Here is a 25359-nt window from a genome sequence, read left to right on the forward strand (position 1 = left end):
GACAGTACTGTGTAAATGCTAACTATTAAAATGATTATGATGCAAAACTCCTTATGATGGATAAATAGATCCATGAATGCTATTTCCTTTATTCATCAATTTTTTTTTTAGGTAACACTCTCACATCATTCCAGAACTGATGAAGTTCGGCCACGAATACTCAGCATATGGCCTTCTGCCAAAATTCTAACACAGATGACTAAGTCAGAACCATTTTCACATCTTACTGGAAATTGGTATTCTAAGGTAAACCTTGATGCTATTATAGTGATTTGTTTATGATCAGGTTTTTGTACTTGAATTCTTTCAGCATGAATAATAAAAGGGGGGACATAGACATCAGTTCAGAGTTCTAGACCAGGAAATATAATTCAGAGCAAAGAAATCAGTGTTCACAACAGAGCTGGGAATCTGAAATTAGGCAATAATCTCAAATGGGGATGTGATTGGTGCTGAAGATCAGAGCACGGCTGCCAATAGATAGATAAGACAGAATGTCAGAGGGAGATGTAGGCAAATGTTGATTAGATCAGAATTCAGGCAAGGAATTTGGGCAAGAGACACAGGTCATCAGCAGGATGAAAATGAGCCTCATATGCTTTCATCCGAGGGAGGAGCTTCTTGGAATGTGAGCAGACCAGAATCAGTGGGTAGAAACAGGTAAAGTCATCTAGTTATAATAGAGAGTAAAAGATGAAAATCAGGAGAATTCATGGTAATTTCTGATTTTACCCTTTTTTGTGCCTGCTGCAGTGTTTATACAAACTGTATTACAATGTAATCATCCAGAATATCTTGTCATTTGGGGCTCATTATGAAACTTTTATAACTGTGACAACTTAGACTGAGAATAGAGGAATGAAATTAAATACTATCCAAAGAGTATCTAGACAGAGTACATGTTCCACTTCTGTCTACACGTCACATTATCTACACAGCAGTGTGAGAAAGTTGAAATAAATCTTATATTCCCTCCTGTATTCTTCTCTTTATTCAAGTTTAAGATTGTTGGCAATTAGAAACATAAAGAGACTACCAAACATATTATAGGATATTAGGTAAACAAGTTGTTCAATCTGTGTCTAACATCTCTCCTAAAACTTAACTGTTTCTTGAGAGTTTGCTAGTTTTTATTTTGATTTTATTCTTAAAATATAGTAAGCAACCATTGCATCACTGATCTATATGTATCTTTGCTCAAATGAAGCAGGGAAGGTTCATTGGGGAATGACCGGGAGAATGGAAGACATAGCTTTGCAACTATAATATTTTTCCAGAACAACTGACAGCATAGAGGATGAGGAAAAAAATTAATTATTTATTTGGTTTTTAATAATTATAGCTAGCAAAATATTGTAGCTATGAACTCAACTCTCATTCTCATTGACTAGCTAGGTTGGAATGGGGATCTTGGGATAAGAGGTTCACCCCTTTTTTCTTTCTCAATCCAGTTTGAGAATAAATCCCCTTCTCCAGGGGTGGGACCTCAGGAGAGGTTGAGAAGAAAAGTTAAGCTCAAGTCATTCCACCTAATACTGTACATGAAAGTTCAGCTCTTCTGCAATATATCACCACACCTCCACTGCTACAAATTTAAAATGAAGACAGTAGTGGAGAGAGGGAGGGAGGGCATAGCAATTAAGGAGAATCAAGAAAAACTTCACTTAGTGCTTGAATTGAATTTTGAAATAAGTGAGCAATTAATAGAAGGTGTAAATGAGGACTATAGTAAGAGCAAGGGCAATATTAAGAAGGTGAATTGAATTTGACCACAGTGTCCTAGGAGAAGAAAGATCTAATGAAGCAAAATTTCTAAATGAAGCATGGCAAATGTTATATAGCTAGGTGGTAGCGTAGCCATACCCAGTACAAAGGAATTCTTTTGTCCACTGCTTCCTTGATGCCTATATCTCTTCCCAGATAATTCCAATTCAACTTCCCTCCGGTGTTTCTTCACATCCCACCTCCTCCTGAATTCTAAATGGGAGAGTTTTTCAACCTTAACTAGTCCAAGAGCACCCACTGCCAGTTCCAAATCATGTTGCCACATGATAAACAATCTACAATTTCCTTAAATGTATTGCCTCTTTCAACTGAATGTAGAAGCTACTTGAGGGCAGGGACAGTCTTAGTTGCTTGTATTTATATCTTCAGCATCTCGCACAGAGCCTGGAACATAGTAAATATTTAATAAATGCTTTTTAAATTCATCTAATCATTCTTTTCTTATCTAGTGCACTGATCAGAGCAATCTATCTTTGACACTTAACTAATTACATAAAAAAATAGGCAAGTTACTTGACATTTGGCCAGAAATATATGTAAAATGATTTGTAAACCTTAAAAGCGCTTTTATTGGACAGTTTCTGAAAGAACTGGTATTAAGCAAATACTTCTTTGGGATTAGCTATCCTCTTATATCTTATTTTTATAAGAAATATGTCATAATTGTTTTACTCTTCAGTTTACAGTACAATTCCTTTAATATCCATTTGTAATGTGAAGCATAAATCTAAATTTCACTACTGTCTTAAAATTTTGTTTAAAATATTTTTATTTAAAAAACTAAAATATTTTTATTTTTAAAGAATTTGCTAAATTCTTTTTGAGTAAATTTTTCTACAGATAACTGCCTTAAACTTGGATGGACAAAATCTTTTTGAAATCACTAATTTGGAGAAATTGGTGAATTTGCGATGGGCATCATTTAGCAATAATAATCTCACAAAAATCGAAGGTTTGGAATCTTGTGTTAATTTGGAAGAGCTCACTTTGGATGGAAACTGTATCTCAAAACTAGAAGGTAATGATTTCAGAAACAAGAAATCTTAGCAGTATTAATTCTTAATACATCAAGAGTAAAAATAGTACATGGTGTTTTTTTAGAATTTGGATTTGAATCCTGGTTCTATTATTCAACTTCTTTTGTGATCCCATTTGTAAAATAACTTACTTTAGCTTCCTTGTCCATAAAATGAGTAAGTTGGTTGAACTTGATGATAATTAAGTTCCCTTGCAGCTCTAAAGCTTTAAGTCTGTAACCAGTGCTCCCTCAGTAAGCCATAGGAAAGTTATAAAGAGTCCCTTGGCATAAAAGTCATACTATTCCAGCTCTCTTGGGGGAGGGGGTCAATAACAAACTGTGGTTTATTTACACAAGTGCATTAGATCAAAAATTTAAGGTCATAGAGGGCCTTGGAGATCAAATCCACAATTGTGGAAATGGAGGTAAATTGATTTTCCCAAGATGGTACTGTAGCAGAGTCAGAATTTGAACCCATGTACTCTGGCTCTGAATCCAATGTTCTTTCCATTACAGCAAATAAAAAAGCTCAAATGACCTCTTCTATATCCTTCAGCCTCTCCCTATCCTGACTTTGAAGATCTGTTGTCATTCCAAAAGTAAAAACTCAGACAACAGAAAAAAAGTCATAATTTTTTTAAATGTGCATTTTAAAAATTGCATTTGAAATGTTATAGACTTGAACAAAAGTGAAAATTTTTCAACAGATTTTGAAACCAAATGAAACCATTCATAAGGATCACATCAGATACAGTCAAAATGATTAAAACCTTCAATAATAGTGAGAGGCAATGCAAACTATTCAACTTAATTCTAAATTTCAAATTCTGGAGAAGTTGAAATAATCTTCACCTTTTCCTGTATTCTTCTCTTTATTCAAATTAAAGATTGTTGGCAGTTAGAGACTTAAGAGACCAGCAAACATACTACAGAATATTGAAAGTTGTTTTACCCATTCTATGTCCTACATCCATTCTTGCTTCTTCTCAAAGGGGATTAGGTACCTAGAGAGTTACCAAAACCATGCCTTCATGCATGTCTGATAGCTTCCTCTTCTTCTGTGGCACTGAGGAATTGAATCAGGATGAATAAGTCTTGCCAGGGCTGAACAAGGGCTCTCCTAGTCCCTCCCACTACATTTCTGGGATAGCTTCTTTAATGAATATCCTCTCCTCTCTTGACTCTCAGTTGCCAAATATCCTGGAGGCAGCACCTGTCATGAGAAACCAATTAGAAATGTTCTCTTGCCTCCCAGTAAGGGATAAGGCGTATGTCTGCCTTTAAGAAGTGTGACTCTGCTGACAAAGGTTCATACCCTTTAATGTCATCCAGTTGATCAGGTGTCCTCCTGACTCCTCCATATTAAATTTTATATTACAATTCCCAAGCCAATTTGATCAAATAACACTTTGAGGCTTGAAACACATTAAGAGAATCTAAATACTAATCTAAGTGATTGTGGTGGTATATGACTCACATACACAAATCTACATATTTAGGATTAAAAAAAGTCACAGGTGAATTTTGAAGTACAATTTTTAAAAACCTATTTTTATAATATACCATATTTTAATATACATAATGTCATAGTTAATATTTTAGAGAATTAAATAGTCTTTGCATTGACATCCCTATGTACTCTATGCAAAACACTAAAGTTCCATGGAAGACAGTTTGAGAAATTCTGGCATTGGAAAACTTTGTGATTCTTGTCATTAATAGTCTTACATTTTATAATCTAAAATGAATTAAAGTCTTCCACTTCTAAGTAGATGGGACAGTGCTCTATGCACTAGAATCAGGAGTTTAAATTTGGCCTCAGACACTTGGCACTTAAACTTAACTTTGCAATCAAGGGCAAGCCCCTTAACCCTGATTTCCTCACATTCAGGGCCATCTCTAGTCATTCTGATCTGGACCCAGATGGCTAGTGATTTAGCACAAAACTCCCTTACTCAAATCCAATGCATATGTCTGTCAAGGCATCATCTTCCTGATATCATGGTTCTCTTCAAGAACATAGGAAAAACAGCAGCATAATGCTAACCATGAATCCCTCTGAACCTAGAGAAGACAGAGAATTCTTTCACAGAGAACTCTTTTCTTTCCTTATAATTAGCTTATCTTTAATCTTAGAAGAAGGTAGGCAGACTAGACTACTGCCAGACAGTCCATATTTTGCTAACTTAGATATGATACACCATCTTTTTTTCCTAAAGGAGCATATGTAAACCTAATATTCACACTAGGTAATATTTTTCTAGTGGAAATTCCATTCTACACTACTGCCTTCTTTTTTTTTTTGCTTTATTCAAATCAGAGTTATATTTCTCTTTTCTACAATCATTCTTTAGAGCATACAAAAGAGCAAAGATATTCTTTCAAGTCTTACAAATAGACTATTCATTGTAAACAGGATAGAATTAGTTCAAATGATATTAAATAATACTAACGAAGTATTAATAGTGGTTGTTCATTCTTTGCCACTTCCTACTTGTTTGTATTATTTAAATCTTCAGATGGTAAGTTGGGTCTTTAGTAATAAGAATGACCTCTATACATTCATGTTAAAAACTAGTCACTTAATTGAAAGTGAAATGACATTTCCTGGATAGATTTCCTTATCTAATCATTTAAGGAAGAATGACTCTTTTGAGAAAATCAAAATATAATTGTTCTAAAAACTTATATATTCATAATTTTTGCTTTCTTTCCATAGAAGAAAATAAAATGATAAAATTAATGCTACAAGTTCCTTCAAGTTCTCTGCTACTGCCAAAGAATGCCAGTGATGCAGCTTAATTTGAAGTCTAACTTTTTCTTTTGTACTGAATTTTCTCTATTTTTCCAGGCATTTCAAAGCTGACCAAACTAACCCATTTCAGCATAAATAATAATCTCCTTGCTGGATTGGAAAAGCACATATTTGAAAACATGGTTCATCTTCATTATCTTTCTCTTGAAAATAACAAGATCACTTCATTGATTGGTTTACAAAATGCTTACACCATAATTGAATTATACATAAACAATAATTTTATTGCTACCAACCAGGAGATCTACAATTTAAAGGTAAATTTTAATGATTTAGAGTTTGCAATAAATGATTTAATAATGTATACTTAGCCTTTATGTGTAGTTATAATATGTACATAAGTATATTCATATACTTAATACATAAATATGTGTATAGAGCACTGGTCTTGGAATCAAGAGGACAGGAGTTCAAATTCAGCTTCAGACACTTTACTCTTACTAGCTGTGTGACATTGGGCTAGTCTCTTAATCCTGATTGCCTCACATCCAGGGCCAACTCCAGTCATCTTGATTCATATCTGACCACTGAACCCAGATGGCTCTGGAGGATAAAGTAAAGCTGGTGACTGAGCACAGCATTTCCTTATTCAAATCCAATTCATGTACTTGTCATGACATCACCTCCCTGATGTCATGGTCTTCTTTGAAATGAAGGACAAACATTAAATGTATGTATCTATACTCATGCCTCAAAGAGATAACAGGACTTTTGTTCAGGACTAGGATCTGTGTAACATGGTAAGAATCCCTATTAGAATAAGAGAAAAATTTGAGTTATAGACACCCTGTCTTATAAATGTCAACCGTTTAGAGAAGATTTTGAAATGTCGTTTCATTCTGTTTAGTGGTGTTGAAAGTCTCCTTTTTTCTTGTTATGTACTGTTTGAACTAAATTTAAAGAGGTTCATCATCAAAAGATGTGAACAGGTGATCAAGACTTTTGATCACAGAAACTTATGAAGAGCATTTACTGAGGTGTCAAAGATTTGTAATTTTGTGGTTGAAGAAAATATCTATATCAAATATTTATGGATTGCTAAATCACAGAATCACATTCTTAAATAATCTCCAAGTGGGAAATGAGTTTAAAGGTCATCCAGGCCAACCTAAAGTAAACAGTATCCCCCCCCCCACTGTGACTTTCCCAACAAATAGCTATCTAGTTTCTTCTTGAAGTCCTGTAGTAATGAGGAACTTGCTTTCTCCAAAGACAATCAATTCTACTTTTATATAGCTCAATTGGCAGGAATTTTTTCCCTAAGTAGCACCTAGGGTTAGTTCATGGGGAACCTTTTTTTTCTTCCAAGGGCTATTTGGATATTTATAACATTATTTGTCTGCAATACTTGATCAAATGTTTAATTAATTCACCCTAAAAAGCTCATAAATTTATTGAATTTTGATATTGTTTGTTCTTCATTTCAAAGTCAATCATGACATCAGGGAGGTGATGGCATGACAACAAGTATGTGAATTGGATTTGAGTGAGGGAGGCTGTGCTAAGTCACCAGCCTCACTTTCTCCTCCAGAGCTATCTAGGTTCAGTGGCCTTATATGGCCTGCAAACCAGATGTTCTCCACCCTCTGATTTACTTATATGACTCCTAAAAGCAATGCTCAACTCATAGACTAGATTTCCCAACTGAACATCTATCTCAGATTTAAGATTCTCTGTGGTTCTGCATCCCCTAAAGTTATAATTTGTGAGATCACCACTAATATATTTGCCAGTAATAGCTGATTAGGGGATACAATTATTTCAAAGCAAAGGCTTTTAATGAAATGGCATTTTAAGAAAGGTAGCAACAAAATATTTCCTTCATAAACCTACACATTCTCCCACAGATAAACTCTGCATCTACTGGTGTAGTAGACACACATAGAAAAATAGTAGTGATGTATCCAGAGAATATATGTAGCAAGGCATATGTATGGAAGGACAGCTCATGCCTTTGACACTGCAGAGCCACCAACAGTGGTCTTGTAGATTCTGCCAGTCAAGGCTGCTCTCAACTGGTCTTGTAGGCTCCACCAGATACTGCTTTGCTAGACACAGTACCTGCTGAATACTGATCTTTTAACCTTCAAAGGATTCTGGATAAGTAATCTCTGTGATTGCTGCTTATGTATACTCTATGTTGCCTTCCATCTTCTGGCTCAGCCAGAGTTGCAGCCATGTTTTATATTTGGCTTTTTTCCCCCTAAGTCTTTTAGAATACACACACACACACACACACACACACACACACACACACACACACACACACACACTTGCCCCTAAAAAGCAAACCCCCCCTCTTTTTTTTTACTCCAAGTCTAAGCTTAGAGACTGCCCATCCACCTAATTCTCAGCCCCAGGTACCAAGTTTTTTAGAATAAAGGGACAGAATGTCCCACCTAGCCTTTAGCTTTGATCATTTTACTACTTTCTCAATATAGGACTTGTTCCCTGAAATCAGAGTTTCTGCCCCTAGTTTATAATGAATATCCAATATAATGTCCAAATTTTCATCTCTTGAAGGCTAGGTTATAAACTTGTTAATGATAATTTGCCTAATAATTTCCAATGAGCTCTAGAAGTTGGGATTCCTAGATTTTTTGAAAACTGATCTCTCCAGGTCATCTGTATAAATGAGTGCCCAGAAGGTAAAATAACTATCTATTCCCCACTCAGCTAGAATTCTTGACCCTTTCATCTGTAAATTCAATTATTCTAAACTACAAGGATCTTTGCCCACTACCCTTAGTCTTCTGAAATTTTCCTCTCTATACATTCCACTCATTGCTCGTAATTCTGCCTTTTGGACTCAATCAAAAGAAGTGTAATCCTTTTTTTCACAAGACAGACTTTAAAATACTTATAGATAGCTATCATATTTTCCCTAAATCTTTCTCTTCTACAATTAAAGATCACCACTAGTTCCTTTGTTTTCAGGCCTGAAGTAGGTCACCCTATTGACCTAAGAATTAATTATTTAATGAAGCAAATATATATGACAGTGACTCATTTTTACTCAATTATAGAGTCAATTAGTAATTTAAAATCATTGTTAATGAAACTTTTCAAGAGATTAAAGTTCTCATACCAACTTTTATGTGAACTCAAAATGTTTTTATTTTACTAGGGCTTGTGCAATCTGATCATTTTAGACATGTGTGGAAATCTTATTGTATGGAATCAAGAAAACTACCGGTTGTTTGTAATCTTCCACCTTCCAGATCTCAAAGCATTAGATGGAATCTCAGTAGTAAGTTGTTTTTGCTACAGTATTTGTTCTAAATCAAGTATTTTCAAATTAATTAGCTATAATCATCTTGAACTTGACTACCTTTGTACTATGATACCCAGCCTTATGAAGATTAGAAAAATGCAAACCTATAAAAACAAATGTTAAAATTGGTTTAAACTTTTGAATGCTTATGTGATATTGTAGAGATAGATCTTTTTTGAAACATTTATTGTATGCCAGACACTGTAACTTATGCATAATATATCTATGTAGCCTATAATTATTTATGTATGTATTTATTACATGTATGTTATTTAACACACACATGAGCTGATTCTCTGGATCAGGCCACTGTATCTTTCCCTTGGAGTTTCAGAGGTCCATGAATCCCTTTTCTACACTGCTGCCTGTGTAAACCCCTGCTCAAAATGTTCCTTCTCTTATTGGGTGCCAGTGCCTAGCACTCCAGTTCCATTTAAATGCTTTGCATTAATTAGTTTTTACAAAGAGTAATCTTTCCTTAAGTAGAGCAGTAGTTAGGGTTCTGGGTTTAGAGTCAGGAAGACATCTTCATGAGTTCAGATTTGTCCTCAGACATTTACTAGCTGGGTGACCCTAGGCAAGTCACTTAACCCTGTTTCACAAAATGAACTGGAGAAAGAAATGGCAAACCGCTCCAGTACCCTTACCAAGAAAACATCAAATGGAGTCACAAAGATTTGGACATGACTGAAAACAATTGAACAACAACAACAACTTCACCTTGGGAAATGGGTGACTAGCTCATTTTCTCCATAGCATTGTTCCCACCAAGTTCATATCCAGATGCAGCGGGACTGCTAAATGAGTTTGCATCTCAACTCTCACTCTTTTGGTGTCCTAAAGGTCATGCCTTGCTCCTCTAGAGCTCAGACTCTTGGAATGCCAGGATGTGTTGACATTTGAATTCACAAGGAGGCTTAGCTTCCTTCACCTGGGAAGGGAAAAGGACAGGCCACAGAAATTCAGATAAAGAGAAGCCCTTAAAACTTTTTTCCTTACCATGTAATGAGTAAGAGTTAGCAAAACTTCTCAAGAGCAAAGGAGACAAAAGAGAAAATGTATAAAACTGATGACTACCGGAAGCAAGTCCCCAGCAGCCTCTAAGAAGAAAGATGCCATTTAAAGCACTCTGCATATGTTTCAGATCTCTTAATTATATGCATACCTACATATTTATGTTTGAATATAAGTATATTTATATGTGTATATATACATACATGTATATATGTGTAAAATATGCATCATATTTACATACTCATAGGGATGATAGCTATTTCAATGACAACCCACTAAAAATTTTGTGTGTACAATAATAGGGGCCAGTGAGCCAGCATGATGGATTTACTTATTTTACTATAGTCAAGAATCCTCCAATAGTTCCAGCCTGCAATAAAAAGTATTTTTCACTTCTAGCATGATGCTATTGTTTATTTTTAATTGATTTATAGTAGGAAAACATTACTAATCTAGCCAAGAGGAATAAGTATAAGGTGCAGAGATAAATATAATGGTAGCATTATAATCAGCACCATCAAGATATTTATAGTAGATAGAATTATTGTAGGACCATTTTGTATATCGTTATTATAATATCTAAGAAGTCCTACAATCAGTTCTATTTATTACAAGACCTTTTTCAGAATGTAGATCCAAAGGACTTCTCTTAACTAAACTTATGATTGGATTACACTGAAAAGGGACCCTCATTAATCACTTTAACTGCTCCTGTACTTATTTAGTAAGACTACACTTAACACTCTGGTATCATAGTCTAGGTCTATACCTTGGAAATGGGTAATAGGTACTATAATGAGGTCTTTCAAGTAATTATACAAATTAAACTCAGCTGAATATAGTCCATGACAAATCTATGTTATTCCCAAGTTTCAAGTTATAGTTTTGTCATATGATAGTGAAAAATCCAAATCATATCTTATTTTTAAATTTTATCTTATTTTTATTACTGCCTTTTATATTAATACCATATTAATTTCTGAACCTTGGAAAACACCCCTTGTTTCTAAGACTTAAACATAAAACTAGAAAAACAGTTCATCAAAATTAACAAACATATTTACCGTGTTTGACAGTATATACAATATCCTCTATTCATAATTTTCTACCTCTGCAATGAAAAGAGAGGTTAATTTTCTTAACTGTTATGGCTTGATTGCCATAGTCATATAATATTCAGCCTCAACTTTTTATTATTTATATTTATACTGTGTTGCTGGTTCTGCTTAGTTCACTATGTAAATCTTTTCATACTTCCCTGAAATCTTCATATTCATAATTTCTTATGGTACACTGAATTCATATACCATAATGTATTAGTCATTCCTCAGGTGATTGGATACCTGGTCCTTTAGCATTGACCTTTCAGAAGTCCTTTTCATATATTTACTGGGATTAATATGGGAGATCTGGTCTTTGCTATGACTTTCATATCACCAGGGGTGTTCAAGTAAGGCTACTACCTCTGATAAGAGGACTACCAAACCCTTTTCATGGCTGCTTTTCACCTTTGTTGTCTACCTGAGCCACCCTAACACTCACTTTTCATTCCAAGAAGCTTAGCATGTACAACTATACCTCAGCAGTTGGCTTAAACAGATTGAGGGTAACCAAGGGGTCTCACACGTATCAGTGAGTTGGGGGGGGGTGTCTGCCCCAAGCATATGAAATCTTACATTAGTGAAATGGGTGGATGAAAACAATTCATTCCAATGGTCATGGAGGCAACTGGAAGCAGGCTCTATGGAGCACTTAGAACTTGGTTAGACATCAAAGACACCATATCCAATTTTCTTGGCTCTGTCTTGCCACTGGACCATGATGACTTTGGAAGAGAGAATGAGGTTGACATCTTTGTGCAAATCCTCTGCATCACTTAAATTCAGTTTAAGCAAAAATCAAAAGACATTACCCATACAGTTTTACCATTTCTATTTCAAAGTTCTGTGGTAAAAGGCAAGTGATGAGATAGCAGATACAGATACACTGGGAGTTTTAATCAAAATCCCTGCACATGGGTGACCCAGGTCACAGGGTCATCTCCTCACTGGGAGCATTAGTGAGATTTGACAGGCCCATGGGTTTCTGAGCAGCCTTTTAAGGATCGCACTGCTCACCTGCTGATGTAAGGAAGGGGCTAGAAAAGGTGCCTTAAAAAGTGTCTGCATACCCAAACTTGGACAGACTCATGACAATACGATTGTCACTTGCAGGGAAATACCTCTATCATTAGTGCCTATGCTCCAAAAGACTATCCTTGATAAAGTCAGAGAAAAATTTTATGAAGCCCTGAAGACTCTTATCATTAATCTACCAAAAGAGGTATTATAAATCTTCAGTGCTTATAATTCTTCAATGCTAGTGTAAACTCAGACAAACAGCTCCAGCTCCAACTGGGAGTCCTAGAGAGTAATAGAGTTGGAAACAGCAATAGCAAGGGTCACTTACTACAGAAAACTTGCATATCTTATGACCTCATCACAAACTCTGTCTTTCATTTACACAAATGCAAGAAAAACTTCCTGTATGCACCTTTGCAGCAAACATTAGCATCCAATAAACTATGATTTTAAGGAGAAGATATTGACAACATATGAGAATGACAAAGGCATTGTATTATGCAGGGTGCTAGACTGATCACATACTTATCCCCTTGAACCTAATATTCACATTCAACTGAAAGGGTGAGGTGACCCCAAGGCAAAATGGCAGAATAATTAATGTCAAGAGATTAGAGTGCTGCTTTGAGTGGAAACAGTTTGTTGCTAACTTGAAGGGAGAGTTGAGCTAAATCATAGCTGGCAACACTGGGGCAGAAAAAGAGCAGCTTTCAGAAATTTGCTCATCTGGATCATATCACTAATAAACATCTAGACTGGTCTCATGAAAATGATGGGGAAAACAAAAACTGTTAAGTGAAAAATGAGCACTCCATAGGGTTTACCAGCACCATAGTTCATCCATTTCTCAGAGGCTCCATTTAATTCCATCAAAAGTAAAGTAAAGTGAAGCTTAGAGAGATGTAGAATACTTGACTCAGTGAAAAGGCAGATGAAATTCAGTTTTTTGTTGATAGTACTAATCCAAAGTACTTTTATGATGCCCTGAAAGCTAATTATGGGCCAAAGACATATGATGCATCTCAACTACTCCAAGCTGATGGAGCCACATTGATTAGTTATTAAGACATGGTACTAGAGAGATGGACTGAACACTTCCATAGTGTTCTTAACTGTTCATCATCAATCAATACAGAATCCATTGACCATTTACCTCAAGTTGAAGTCAGTTAGTTCCTACCTGAAGTTCCAATTGAAGAAGAAATTTTGAATTGCCATTAGCCTCCTTTCATATGGCAAAGCACCTCATGCTGATTCTATTCCAGCTGAGATCTACAAGATGGGGGTTCCGTTGCTCATTCAAAAGTTGACTGAAATTATCCAGGTTATATGACATGAAGAGGTTATCCCCAAGAATTCAAGGATGCCTCTGTTGTCCACCTCTATAAAGGTAAAAGGAATATATTGTCCTATGATGATCAAAGGGTATTTCTCTTTTAGTCATTGCTGGTAAGATTCTTGCCAGAGTCTTTATCAATAGGCTGATCCTGGAAGTTGGTCACCTCCCTGAGAGCCTGTGTGGTTTCAGAAAGGGTCAGGGAACAGTTGATATGGTGTTTTCTGCCTGACAACTCCAGGAAAAGTATCAATAGCAGAACAGAGGTCTGTTGAATGTTTGTACATCTGACCAAGGTCTTTGACACCATCATTCATGAGGGTTTATGGAAAATCATGTCAGAATTTGTTTGCCCATAAAAGTTCATCAGTATTGCACATCAGTTCCATGACAACATGCTAACCCTGGCTCTGGATAGTGGATGATGCTCTCACACTTTCCCAGTCAAATAGAGTTAAACAAGGATATGTCCTTGCTCCCATACTTTTTAGTATGATATTTTCAGCCATGTTATCAAACACCTTCACTGAGGATGAACATGGCCTCAAGGTCAGCTATCACACTGATGGCAAATTCTTCAACTTGAAAATGCTACAAGACAAGACCAAAGTGGAGGGAGTGACAATGCATGATCTTCTATTTACTAATGATAGTGCCCTCAGTGCAGCCTCTGAAGTCTGGATTGATTCTCAGCTGCTTGTGCTCATTTTGGCCTATCAGTTAACATCAGGAAAACCCAGGTGCTCCATTAGCCAACACCACATCATCCATATGTGGACCCATTAATTACAGCAAATGGAGAAGTTTTGAATATTGTAGATAAGTTCACTTATTTTGATAAGCCACTTACTTTGGCAGGATATTTTCCAGGAATATTCACAATAATAATGAGGTTGATACTTGCATTGCGAAAGCTAGCTCAGTATTTGAGAGTTTCCAAAATGAAGTGTAGGAAAGACTACCAAACTGAAGGACTACAGATCTCATTGCTGTATGCCTGTGAAAATTGTTCATTCTACCAGTGTCATGTCAGGAAACTGAATTGCCTCCATTTAAATGTTTTAGGAAGATTCTGATGATCACCTGGAAGGAGAAGATACCAGACATTGAGGTCCTTTCTTGAGCTAAACTACAAAACATCCAAATGTTATTACAAGAATGCCAATCATTCATATTGCTGTTGTTCGGTCATTTCAGTTCTGTCTGGCCCTTCTTGACCCTATTTAGGATTTTCTTGGCAGATATACTGGAGTTGGTTTGCTGTTTCCTTCTCCAGTTCATTTTACAGTTGAAGAAACTGAAGCAAACAAGGCTAAGTGAACTTGCCCAGAATCACACAGCTAGCAAGTTTCTGAGGCTGAATTTGAATTCGGATTTTCCTGGCTCCAGACTTGGCACTCTATCTGCTGTACCACTTAGCTTACCCCCCTCAGATTCCCCAACCTTGCAGTTCCTCAGCAATATGAATGTACAGTACTATCTGTAATGACATTTGAATGTTTGATCATTTAGCTTAAGAAAGGACCTCAGTATCTGGTATCTTATCCTACCAGGTGATCTTCTATTTCATTCACAATAATTCTTCTTTCCCTCTTTTATTTGTTTTTAGTTTCTTTAGTAAGGCAGTGGGGTTAAGTGGCTTACCCAAGGTCACACATAACTAGGTAATTATTAAGTGTCTGAGGCTGGATTTGAACTCAAGTCCTCCTGACTCCAGAGTCGGTGCTCTATCCGCTGTGCCACCTAGCTTCCCTCATTCACAATAATTCAATTCAATAGGCATTTGCTGAATATCTGCTGTGCATCAGGCATTGTTCTAGGCATCGACATCCAAGCAGTCCAGTTGTTTCTAAAATTGAAATATTTCTTGCATCTCCTTTCATTCCACCACCTTAGTTAAGGCCATAATGACCTCTCATTGGACTTAGATGGTACTCTCTGTCCTCTCTTTCTGCCTTCTTTCTAGTTCGTTCTTTACTCTGTACTTGCTAAAGTAAATTTCTAATCATAAAATACCCACTGTATCTCCGTATACAAAGCCCTTCAAAGGTTTCTCATTATCTGCCAAAGTTCAAACTCTTTTTCTTAGCTTTCAAGATTCACCACCCTAACTGTACTTTCTAACCTCAGCTCTCCAACTGTTCTACTTACACTCACTTATAATTAATTGTTTATATTTTCCAGCTCTATGCTTCTTTTTTTCATAAAGTTTCTTCTACCTTTAGTGCCCTTCACTGCCTTTCCAATTATAGTTTGTACTCTAAGGTCTGTCTCAGATACTGTCTCCTACATAAATCTTCCCTGAATCGTTCCTTCAACTATAATTCTTCCAAAATCCTATATCATGTTGTTTTGTACCTTTTATTGCACATTGACATTCTACCTTGTATCATAATTAGTTCCAAGTATGTACCAACTGAACTCTAGAGACTATATGTCATTCTTCTGTATATGCTTCACTGTGCCTGGTTTCTCCACTGTATATTCAAATCGTTACCTCCTACTCTGGTTTCACTTTCTTCTCTTTCCATTTTTCACTTTATAATTTAAGTATTTCAACATTACACTGTCTTCAACTCAAATTCCTCATCTCTTTGCCCTGTTCTGTCAACTCATATGCCTGACCTAACTTAGGTTACCTGAGTTATCCCATCATTTCACTCCTATATTCAAAAATCACTGAACTATACTGGAAAAATTATACAATCATATTTATTGAGCCTACTACAAATTTATATTATCTAATTTCAACTGGATCCTTTTGTCATAAGGCAATCAGTTATTCTGTAAGTGACTTTCTATCATAGTCTCTAAAGAAGTTGTTTTATACCTTCTCTACTCTCTTCAAACCTCTCTTACCTTGCTTCCAATCCATTTGACAACAATATCACTGCAAAATTTTACTTAGAAAAATATTCATAGAAGTTCCCTTTTTCTACTACTCAACATCTCAAAACCCCTTGAAATCATCCCTCATTCTCTCCTACCTTTTTTACTCAGTCTCTGATGAAAAGAGTGGTCTTTCTATTCACCAAGACCTACCCTTCTACTTATACTCTTGAACTCATTCCCTTGCACAATCTTCTTCATCTAATCTTCAATTTCTTATCTAGTGACTGAGTATTCCTTATACAAACATCCTCAGTTCTTGCCCATTCTTGAAAATTCTTCATTTGACCCAGCCATCCTTCAAACTATTGTCCTATATCTCTCCTTCCTTTCACAGGCAATTCTTGGAAAAAGCAATCTATTCTCATTGCCTCCCCTTCACCTCCCCTCACTCACTTCTCAACTTCTTGTATTCTGACTTCTGACTTTATCATTTATTTAACTGAAACTCCTTTCATCAAAGTTAATGGTCAGATATAATGACCTTTTCTCAGTTCCCATCTTCCTTCATTTATCTGCTTCATTTTACATTGATGAGCATCCTCTCCTCCTGGATATTCTTTAAATCACACTCTTCTAGTTCTCTTTCTACATATCTAGTTATTTCTTCTCAGTCTTCTATTTTGTGTCAGCATTCATGCTACATCTCCTAACTATGGGTGTACCCCCAAGACTGACCTGGATTCTCTTATGTTATCTCAAAATGATTTAATCAGCTCCAGTGGATTCCAGTAGCATCTCTAGGTGGATGATTCCCAAATCTGTACATCTAGTCCTGCATGCTGTGCTCTCTGTCTCTCTGTCTCCCTCTCTCCCTCCCCCCCCCATATTGACTCTGCTTGCTTATCTTTGACATCCACCTCCTCTTCTCCACACATACAACCACCACTCAGTTCAGGCTCTCATCATTTCTCATCTGTATTATTTCATGGCTCCTAATTTGTTACCTTTCCTCCATTCTCTCCTCTCTCCGATTCATTCTCCACCCTTGTAAGAAATATTCCCAAAGCACAAATCTGATCCCATCACTCTTCTGCCCCAAAGGTCCCAGCATATCCTTATTTCTCTGAGACCAAATACTTCTTTGTTTGAAATTTAGAGACTTTCTAAGTCTAGCTCCAGGTTACATTTCCAGAGGCCAGCATACAATATATAATAGTTACCTTCTTGCCTTCCAACTTGCCACAGTATCCCATAACCCAACAGATCTCAAGACACCATAGCCATGGCCTGGGGGACTTAACCTATTTTACTTTGAAACACCCTATTTGGGGTCTCCTGCTGTCCTCATTGGTAAATGCATGAATGTAATCTTATATGACAAAATGTCAGACAATTCAGCCAATCCTACTTATACTTGATATTCTGTATTTTACCCCAGCCAACTTCAGACCTTGTTGCTACATGAGAAAAAACCTCCCTCTCCCCTACATAATTCAGTCAGGTGTTGCTACTAAAAATACACACCTTTTGGGCACTACTCAACATTCCTGTGACTTCTCATGTCAAAACCCCCACCCCAGCCACCACTCTCTTCTATGTACAGTAGCCTCCCATTTAGAATAAAAGTTTCTTAAGGGAAGGGATTGTCTCACTTTTGTATTTGTCTCCCTGGTGCTTAACTAACATAGTACTTGTCACAGCACATGTTAATAAATGCTATTCAGTTCTTTATTGGCCTACTTGCTGCTGTTGCTCATGTCTGATTTTCTGCCTTCTCTCTCTATCCTTTGAATCTTGCTTTAGAATGCATGCTCTCCTCATCTCCACTTCTTAGAAATGATAGTTTTCTTTAAAGTTTAGCTCAGATACCATCTCCTAAAAAAAGATCTTTCCTGATTCCTCTTCCCGTTCAATTATCTTGTATTCATTTTGTGTATATTTTGCATTTACTTATAGGTTTGTATCCCATTTCCCCCTGAAAAATTATGAACTTGTGGAGAGTAGGGAATCTTATTTTTATCTTTGTCATAGTGATTGGAATTAAATACTTCTTAATTGATTGGCTGATAGTTGATGGTCAATAAATACTTGATGAATTAATGAAGTTTAGTTTGACATGAAAGATAATTTGAGAGAATATTTACATTGATGATATTCCATTTAATTATTTGCAATTGAGTAGTTAAAAATTTAGAAAATTTTTTTCAGTGATATTGATAAGTGCATGTGTTCTGTTTGAATTCATCTGAATTTGTCATCTTGAAAAGAAAATGTCACTTTTTTAAATTTAGGAATCTCTAGAGATTGAGAATGCCAAAGATTTATTTGGTGGTAGACTTACCTCTGACATGATTGCAGAAAGACAAGGACATTCAAATTTCATCCAAATGCAAGAAATAAATTGGACTACATCATCTATCAGGTTTGGTAATTTTAAAATATTCTTTTGTATATAGTATATATCCTAAATTATAAAGTATTATCGTGAAGCATTCATTAAAAGCATATAATTTTGGTTAGTTTTTTCCAATCATATGCTGATTCAAATATGGCCAAGAGAAAAGTAATTCATTTTTCCTTATACTGTTTCAAAATCTAATTGACTGTGATGTGGAATGCACCTGAGATTTGTTAACAGTAGTGCTAGCTTTCTTCTTTCAAATGCATAAATTGCCTTTCATTGACAACTATCGTTCTTCAGAATGCCATTTAAATTTTAAAGTTTATCCTTCCTTCAAAGAAAGGAAAGAAGAAAAGAGACTGAAGTCCTTGGGGAGGGCATCCTTTTCAGAAATTCTTTTCTTCATTGTCTCAAGTAAGTTTTTAAGAGAGAAACTAAAGTAGAGCAGTGTACTAATAATCAAGCACTTGAAGATCATGAAAATGAAGTGCCCTCACAAGGTATAACTTTATACATGCAATGGATTGGGGAACATGCATAATTCCATTTCCAAAGAACTAATCTTCCCTTCAGGTTTCCCCATCCCTAACCTCTTTACCCTACCACAATAATAATTTATTTTATAGCCAACCCTTTATAGGTAGACACATTCTCATACATAATAAACCAATGATGTAGCTTTTATTTCTGTACTTTTATGAGGATGAATTTGTATGTACATTTTATGAGAGTCACCTGTTTTTCTCATAATAGAAGTGACTGTCTCCCAAGACAATTATTTTCTATCAAGTTGAACAAGATCTTCTTAGTCTCATAGACACCAAGACCTTGAGGGCTATTTCTCCAAATTTGTAATGGATTATTTAACCTTAATCCTGAAATTATTTAAATTCTTTAATTTTTTAAATGGAAATATAATTCTCTTATTTTAGGTACAAATGTTTTTAAGATATTAATCTATTTTAAAATTGAAATATGTAATAATGTTCTTTTTATTTTAAGAAAATCATAAGGATTTTGTAAGTTTGTTAAAGAAAAAATGATTGGAAAATATAAAAAAAGCTCAATATTAATCCTAAATTGAAGGAAGCAGTGTGATATGATTACCATAAATGCTGGGTTTGGAGTCATATGCTTGAAGATGAAATGCCTGTGTTGCCACTTGGGGCAGCTTCTTAGAAACTCAAGTCTCTTCACCTGTAAAATGAGAGAATTGAAGTAAATGATTCTTAAAGTCCCTTAGTCCCATCTAGCTCTAAATCTCTGATCCTATGATTATAAATGTAAAATAAAACAAAAGAATTCTGAGAAAAGATGACTTTCATTAAGTAAATTTCATTAAGTAGATTTTTTTTGAATGGGCAAAATAATTTATTTGGATAACAAGTCTTACTTATATATTAATGATAACAAAGTCAGGTTCCCCACTGCAGGACATGGAATGGAACAAATAGAATGGGAGAAGCCATGCAGTTGATATCATCCCTGCCCATAAGCACAAGAAAGTTATTCCAGGTTTAGGCTTAAAATAGTTTAATAAACAGTGACTCCAAGATCACTTGCTACCTCTACCATATTCTGCATTATTATAAACCTCGGGGAAAAAAAAAGTGAGTCCCAGCATGGTTAGCATAGAAATAGCGTGAGACTTGTCTGATGCAACAGAGCTCACTAGCAGAAATCAGTCTTGAGGAGCCTTCCACACACATATGCCCAGTGTGATTTGAATTATCTAGCACAATTTCACATGTTCATCTTTTATTTATGTACATTCATGATAGAAATGTAACAGCTACCAGAATAACTGGACTCACATTCTACATATATAGAGAAATTATTTTGTGTGGAGACATTGATGAAAAAGATTATTTTATAGATTTTTAAAAAGATGTTTAAGAAAAATATTTTTAATCTTGATAAAACTCTTAACTGTAACTCTTTTTTTAAAAATATAGAACTGTGGATTTGGTTCCAGTTGATCAATTTAGAAATGTATGCAATGTGAATTTGCAAAACAATAATCTAACTTCCTTCAGCGGCTTAATCTATCTGCCTAATGTGAAGGTGAGTTCATAAAAAAATTTTAATTTTTGTTGCAACTTTTATAGTTTGTTACTTTGGTATAAAATTTCTTCAAAGTTTTCTTTTTTGACAAAAATTTACTATAACTCAGTAATGATAAATAAGAATAGATTTCTATTATCATTTCAGTCAATTATTACCTAAAATCAGTTCTCAGTCTTCTGTAAATGCATTGATCTGTTTCAAAAACCTTATATCTTCTGCAGTGGAATAATTGTTATTATTCAATCATTTTAGTTATGTCCAACTCTTTGTGACCCCCAGTTTGGTTTTCTGAGCAAATATACTATAGTAATTTGCCATTTCCTATTCCAGCTCATTTTACAGATGAGGAAACTGAGGCAAACAGGGTTCAGTGACTTGCCCAGAGTCACATAACTAGTAAGTGTCTAAGCTCAAATTTAAACTCAGCAAGATGAGGCTTTTTGACTCCAGACTCATCTCTAGTCACTGATACACCTAGTAGAATAGCCACTGAGTGAAATAGTGGGCAGTATTAAATTATTCTTATATCTACTGTTGATCTCTTCTCTGTGCCAAACAGCCTAGCAAGAGACCCCACAATTTATTAGACAAGACCTTTAACCTCAGTGAGCCTATAAAGTGGAATTTATGCTGCCTGCTTCACAGTTGTTTCAAGGATCAAAAGAAATGATGTATATAAGACATTATTATGACTGTAAAGCATTATGTAAATGAAATTTTTCAGTAATATGAGAAGCATGGTTGGTTGAAGAAACATTGGACTTGGGATCAAAGATCTTGAAAAAAAGTCCTAATTCTTCCTAGTTATTTGACATGGTCAAGATAATAAACTCAGTAAGTTTCAGTTTTATATGTAAAAAAGAAATATTTATGTTACCAATTATCACAGGATTTTGTGAAGAAAATACATAAAAATATAAGCTTCTGCTACTGCTTTTATTATTTTTATTGAAGTTTAGAGGAAATCAAGATCCACAGAATAAAAAGCTATCTCCTTTCTTCCCCCATGACTTCACAATGACCTAAGGTCTTGTAAACCTGAAAAAATTGAACCAATGATTGGGAGTGAAATCTTCTCTGTATTAATCAAAAGAATGATTCCACCTATCTCCAACATAAAAAGTTGAAGGACAGGACAGGGGAAGTCAGGTAGTCTTCCAGCATCTTACAAGTTGTTTACTTCATTATTTTCTTTGAATTGTTATGAATTTTTAAAATATCAGATACATTTACAGTCAAATATAAATACAAAAATACACTCAAAATATAATATGAACCAAATCCATGCTTCTGTATTTTTTAAAAAAGAAATATAGTTAATAGTTTTATCAAGATTAAAAATATTTTCTTAAACATCTTGTTTAAATATATAAAATAAAATAATTTTTTTCATTAATGTCTCCACATAAAATTTCTCTGCAATTTTAGATTTCCAGAAAAGGGACCTAAAACCTGTCCTTCACAAGGCTGCTTGTTAGATCCCCAAGGTATATCATTTCAGACCATTGTTAAAATAAATGTTAATTAGATTAACCAAAGTTCTTTAAGAGAAACAAAAAATATATAGTTGTAGTATAAATATAGAATTTTAGCAAAAGGTAGCAGTAAATATTAAAAGCAAAAGAAAAAAAAGAAAATCCTCTTAATTTGACTGGATACAGTCAACTGGATACAGTTGCCATTAGAGACATGGCCAGAATACATGGTTTTGGTATTAGCAAGCCAAAAAGATAATAAAGAACTTTATATGTTTATACTTTATTTATATAATATATAAACAAAATCATTTCTTCTGACAGTTGGAATTTCTTATAATAAGTTTAAACTACCTTTGCTTAACAAAGCTGACTATCTGCACCTTCCAAATTTCATTTTTTCAGCTTTTGTTGATGATCTAAGATTAGCAGAATGCCCATAGAGATAAAACATTTATAACTAAATATATATAACTATATATAATTATATTTAACTATATAACTTTCAGAATTATATGGAGTGACTGGTATGCCAGAATTCATGAAGTGTCTACATGTAAAAATTGGCACTAATATTTTAAAATTTTGTCACATTTCAGAATTATAACCCTTGCCACTTTTCATATTTGCTGCTAGGCAAGCTATCATCAGACTTTAAAAAAGCATGTGTTTGTGTTTGTAATATTTTATTTATATGCTATGCTTTGTGTAGGTATTGTGTCTCAACTATAATCACATAGAATCAATATTACCCAGAATAAAGCCTCAGACTCACTTAAGCAATAGGCAACTTCTCTATCAGAAGGTAACCTCAAGTGGCTATGGACAGCAAGGAGTACCAAAAGGAAGCAGGTGCTGTTGTTTTCTTTTTATATTAATGTTTATTGAATAAAGAAATGATTAGAAAAGAGGTAATGTAACAATAACCCATAATACTGTTAGTAAAAATTCATGTTTTCAAAAGAATATCATTGCCTCAAATTAATATTGATCAAAAAGTGAATTGAGTGCACTCTATGTAGAGAAGATTCCAAGTATAATAAAATATTCATTGGTTGGTTCAGTTCATCTAGAATTGCATTTTTCTCTACTATTTCATTCATTCATAATTTTTTCATTCTTCTTAAGCAAAACTATAGAAATCAGTTCATCAATAAAGTTAAAGAATTATAGAATCTCAGAATTGGAAGGGGCCTCAGAGACTATCCAGTATAGACCATACCTTAAGCCCCTATCTAACATCCTAGATCTGCAGCCTCCCCTTCAAGACTTTCATTAGTTACTGAAGCTACTTATTAGCCTTTTAGAAGTTTCTATTTGTTAAGAAGTTTCCTTGCTCCCTCCAAAAAAAAGTTTTCCCCCATTTCATCTGGATTTTGCTGCCATATAACTTTTAGCTATTGCTTATTGACTTCTACCCTCCTGACTTTGGAGTCAAGTAAAGGAATTCTAATCCCTTGATTAGCCTATTATTTATCTGAAACCAAGGATCCCATGTCTCTGAGGTTTTTATTCCTCTAAATTAAGTGAGGTTAAAGTAACTCCATTATTTTAATCAATCTTTGCACATTACAATGGTGCATTTCTTGATCATTTTTATTAAGTCCCTCTATAAATGTTATAGAATATTTGCTCCTTCCAAAAAATGAACAGAGTATTCCAGATAGATTCTTATCAAGGGAGAGTACAGCAAGCCAACTGACTCTCTCATTCTGGACTGCCTCTTTTATGCCACCCAAGAACTCATTAACTTTTTTGACTGTCTCATTAAACTCATTGAGCTTACAATCTACTAAAACACCCAGGCCTTCTCATATGAACCTTTGACTGAACACATATTCTTCCTTCCTGATGTTTCTAACCCAAATTTAAGACTTTAATTTGTTATTTAAATTTCAACTCATTAAATTTAATCCATTGTTGCAGATCTTTGAGATTTTAACTCTATTACCTAACATGTATTTGGTTCTCAAATGATTAATAACACCTCCTTATTTAATAGCATTATTTTCCACTACTATTCCTTAGTAGTGCTTGCATAATATCAAAGTAACTCTCTGACATATCCCATTTTTGGATTAAAGGTTAAACTCAGTTTATTGAGTATTCATGTAAAGGAACTTTTACCACAAGCCTCAGTTTTCAGATTAAAGAACTATTCCACAGATTTTCTTGCCAGAGCCAGTGAGATCAAAATCATTTTCTCTCTTTGTTCCCCTTGTTAGAGATTCACCCAAAAACTAGTATCTGCTTCATCACCACCTCCCAGTTTCCATTACACATACACACATACACACACACACACACACACACACACACACACACACACACACACACATACACACACACAAACAATACACTAATCCTTTTCTTAAGGCTTAGGAGCATAAGACTCAGTTAAGAGTGAAGCTCAAGACTAAAGGACCCAAAGCTGTTAGCAGTATCATTGTACCTAAATTATTAGTTAAATGGGATTTTATGAAGTGAACTGATTTGCATGATGTGTCATGCAGCTTCCATGGGAAAATAGTTTAATTCTAAACACCTGACTCAATCTTTTGGTATATAATTTATCTGTAGGTTGACAACTAGGTTTTTTTAGTTATGGCTATCCTTAAAAGATGTCCAGTTCATTTATTTTGGAAATACAGTTTTAAACCATTATACTTCTTAGTATCATTCATACTAAGTGTGAAAATAACTATTATGCCAATAATTTAAGAATCAAAGTCTATCAGTTAATGGTTATTATTTATTATATGAGACAGGTTCTACTGGTTTGATTCACATGAAATTTGTCTTTCTTATAAATTTTGGTAATAAACACATAAAATTTAAAGAACCAATTAATATATGATAAAATGTCCTGACCTTAGATATATGGGGGTTATTGTTTTCAACTGTTCTTTGGTGTTTCTTTAAGTTTTAAAAAATTTCTATTGTTTTGGTTCTTTGTTCTAATTTGTCATGATAGGAAGAACATAATACTTTATGCAAGTTTTCTTCCTCTTTCTCATTCAAAATGAACCATTTGAGAAAGAATCTTCAAATTTCCCAGTAATTGACTCATAATTTCTAAGGAATTGCCTTGTATATATATTTCTGTAAACCATTATGGATTTGATTGAATACTATCATATATGTTAGCAAGTTTAAGATGCAGAATGAATTTTACTAGCACAAAGCAAATTTGAAAGACTGCAAGTAAAACCTTTTTCCCTT

General features: G+C 34.7%; 1 protein-coding gene across 7 annotated transcripts in view; it reads left to right on the plus strand.

The window, feature by feature from the left end:
- Positions 1 to 25359, plus strand: part of LRRC9 (leucine rich repeat containing 9) — a 195131-nt gene that overhangs the window by 113264 nt on the left and 56508 nt on the right. For all 7 annotated transcript variants that reach the window (XM_074235927.1, XM_074235928.1, XM_074235926.1 and 4 more), the window contains 7 exons: positions 112 to 246; positions 2626 to 2803; positions 5655 to 5875; positions 8746 to 8868; positions 18486 to 18616; positions 20551 to 20659; positions 22850 to 22989. In XM_074235927.1, the coding sequence (XP_074092028.1) occupies positions 112 to 246; positions 2626 to 2803; positions 5655 to 5875; positions 8746 to 8868; positions 18486 to 18616; positions 20551 to 20659; positions 22850 to 22989 (1037 nt within the window). The remainder of the gene's footprint in view (positions 1 to 111; positions 247 to 2625; positions 2804 to 5654; positions 5876 to 8745; positions 8869 to 18485; positions 18617 to 20550; positions 20660 to 22849; positions 22990 to 25359) is intronic.

The sequence above is a fragment of the Macrotis lagotis genome, chromosome 4, assembly GCF_037893015.1.
Source record: "Macrotis lagotis isolate mMagLag1 chromosome 4, bilby.v1.9.chrom.fasta, whole genome shotgun sequence".
Taxonomy (NCBI): domain Eukaryota; kingdom Metazoa; phylum Chordata; class Mammalia; order Peramelemorphia; family Peramelidae; genus Macrotis; species Macrotis lagotis.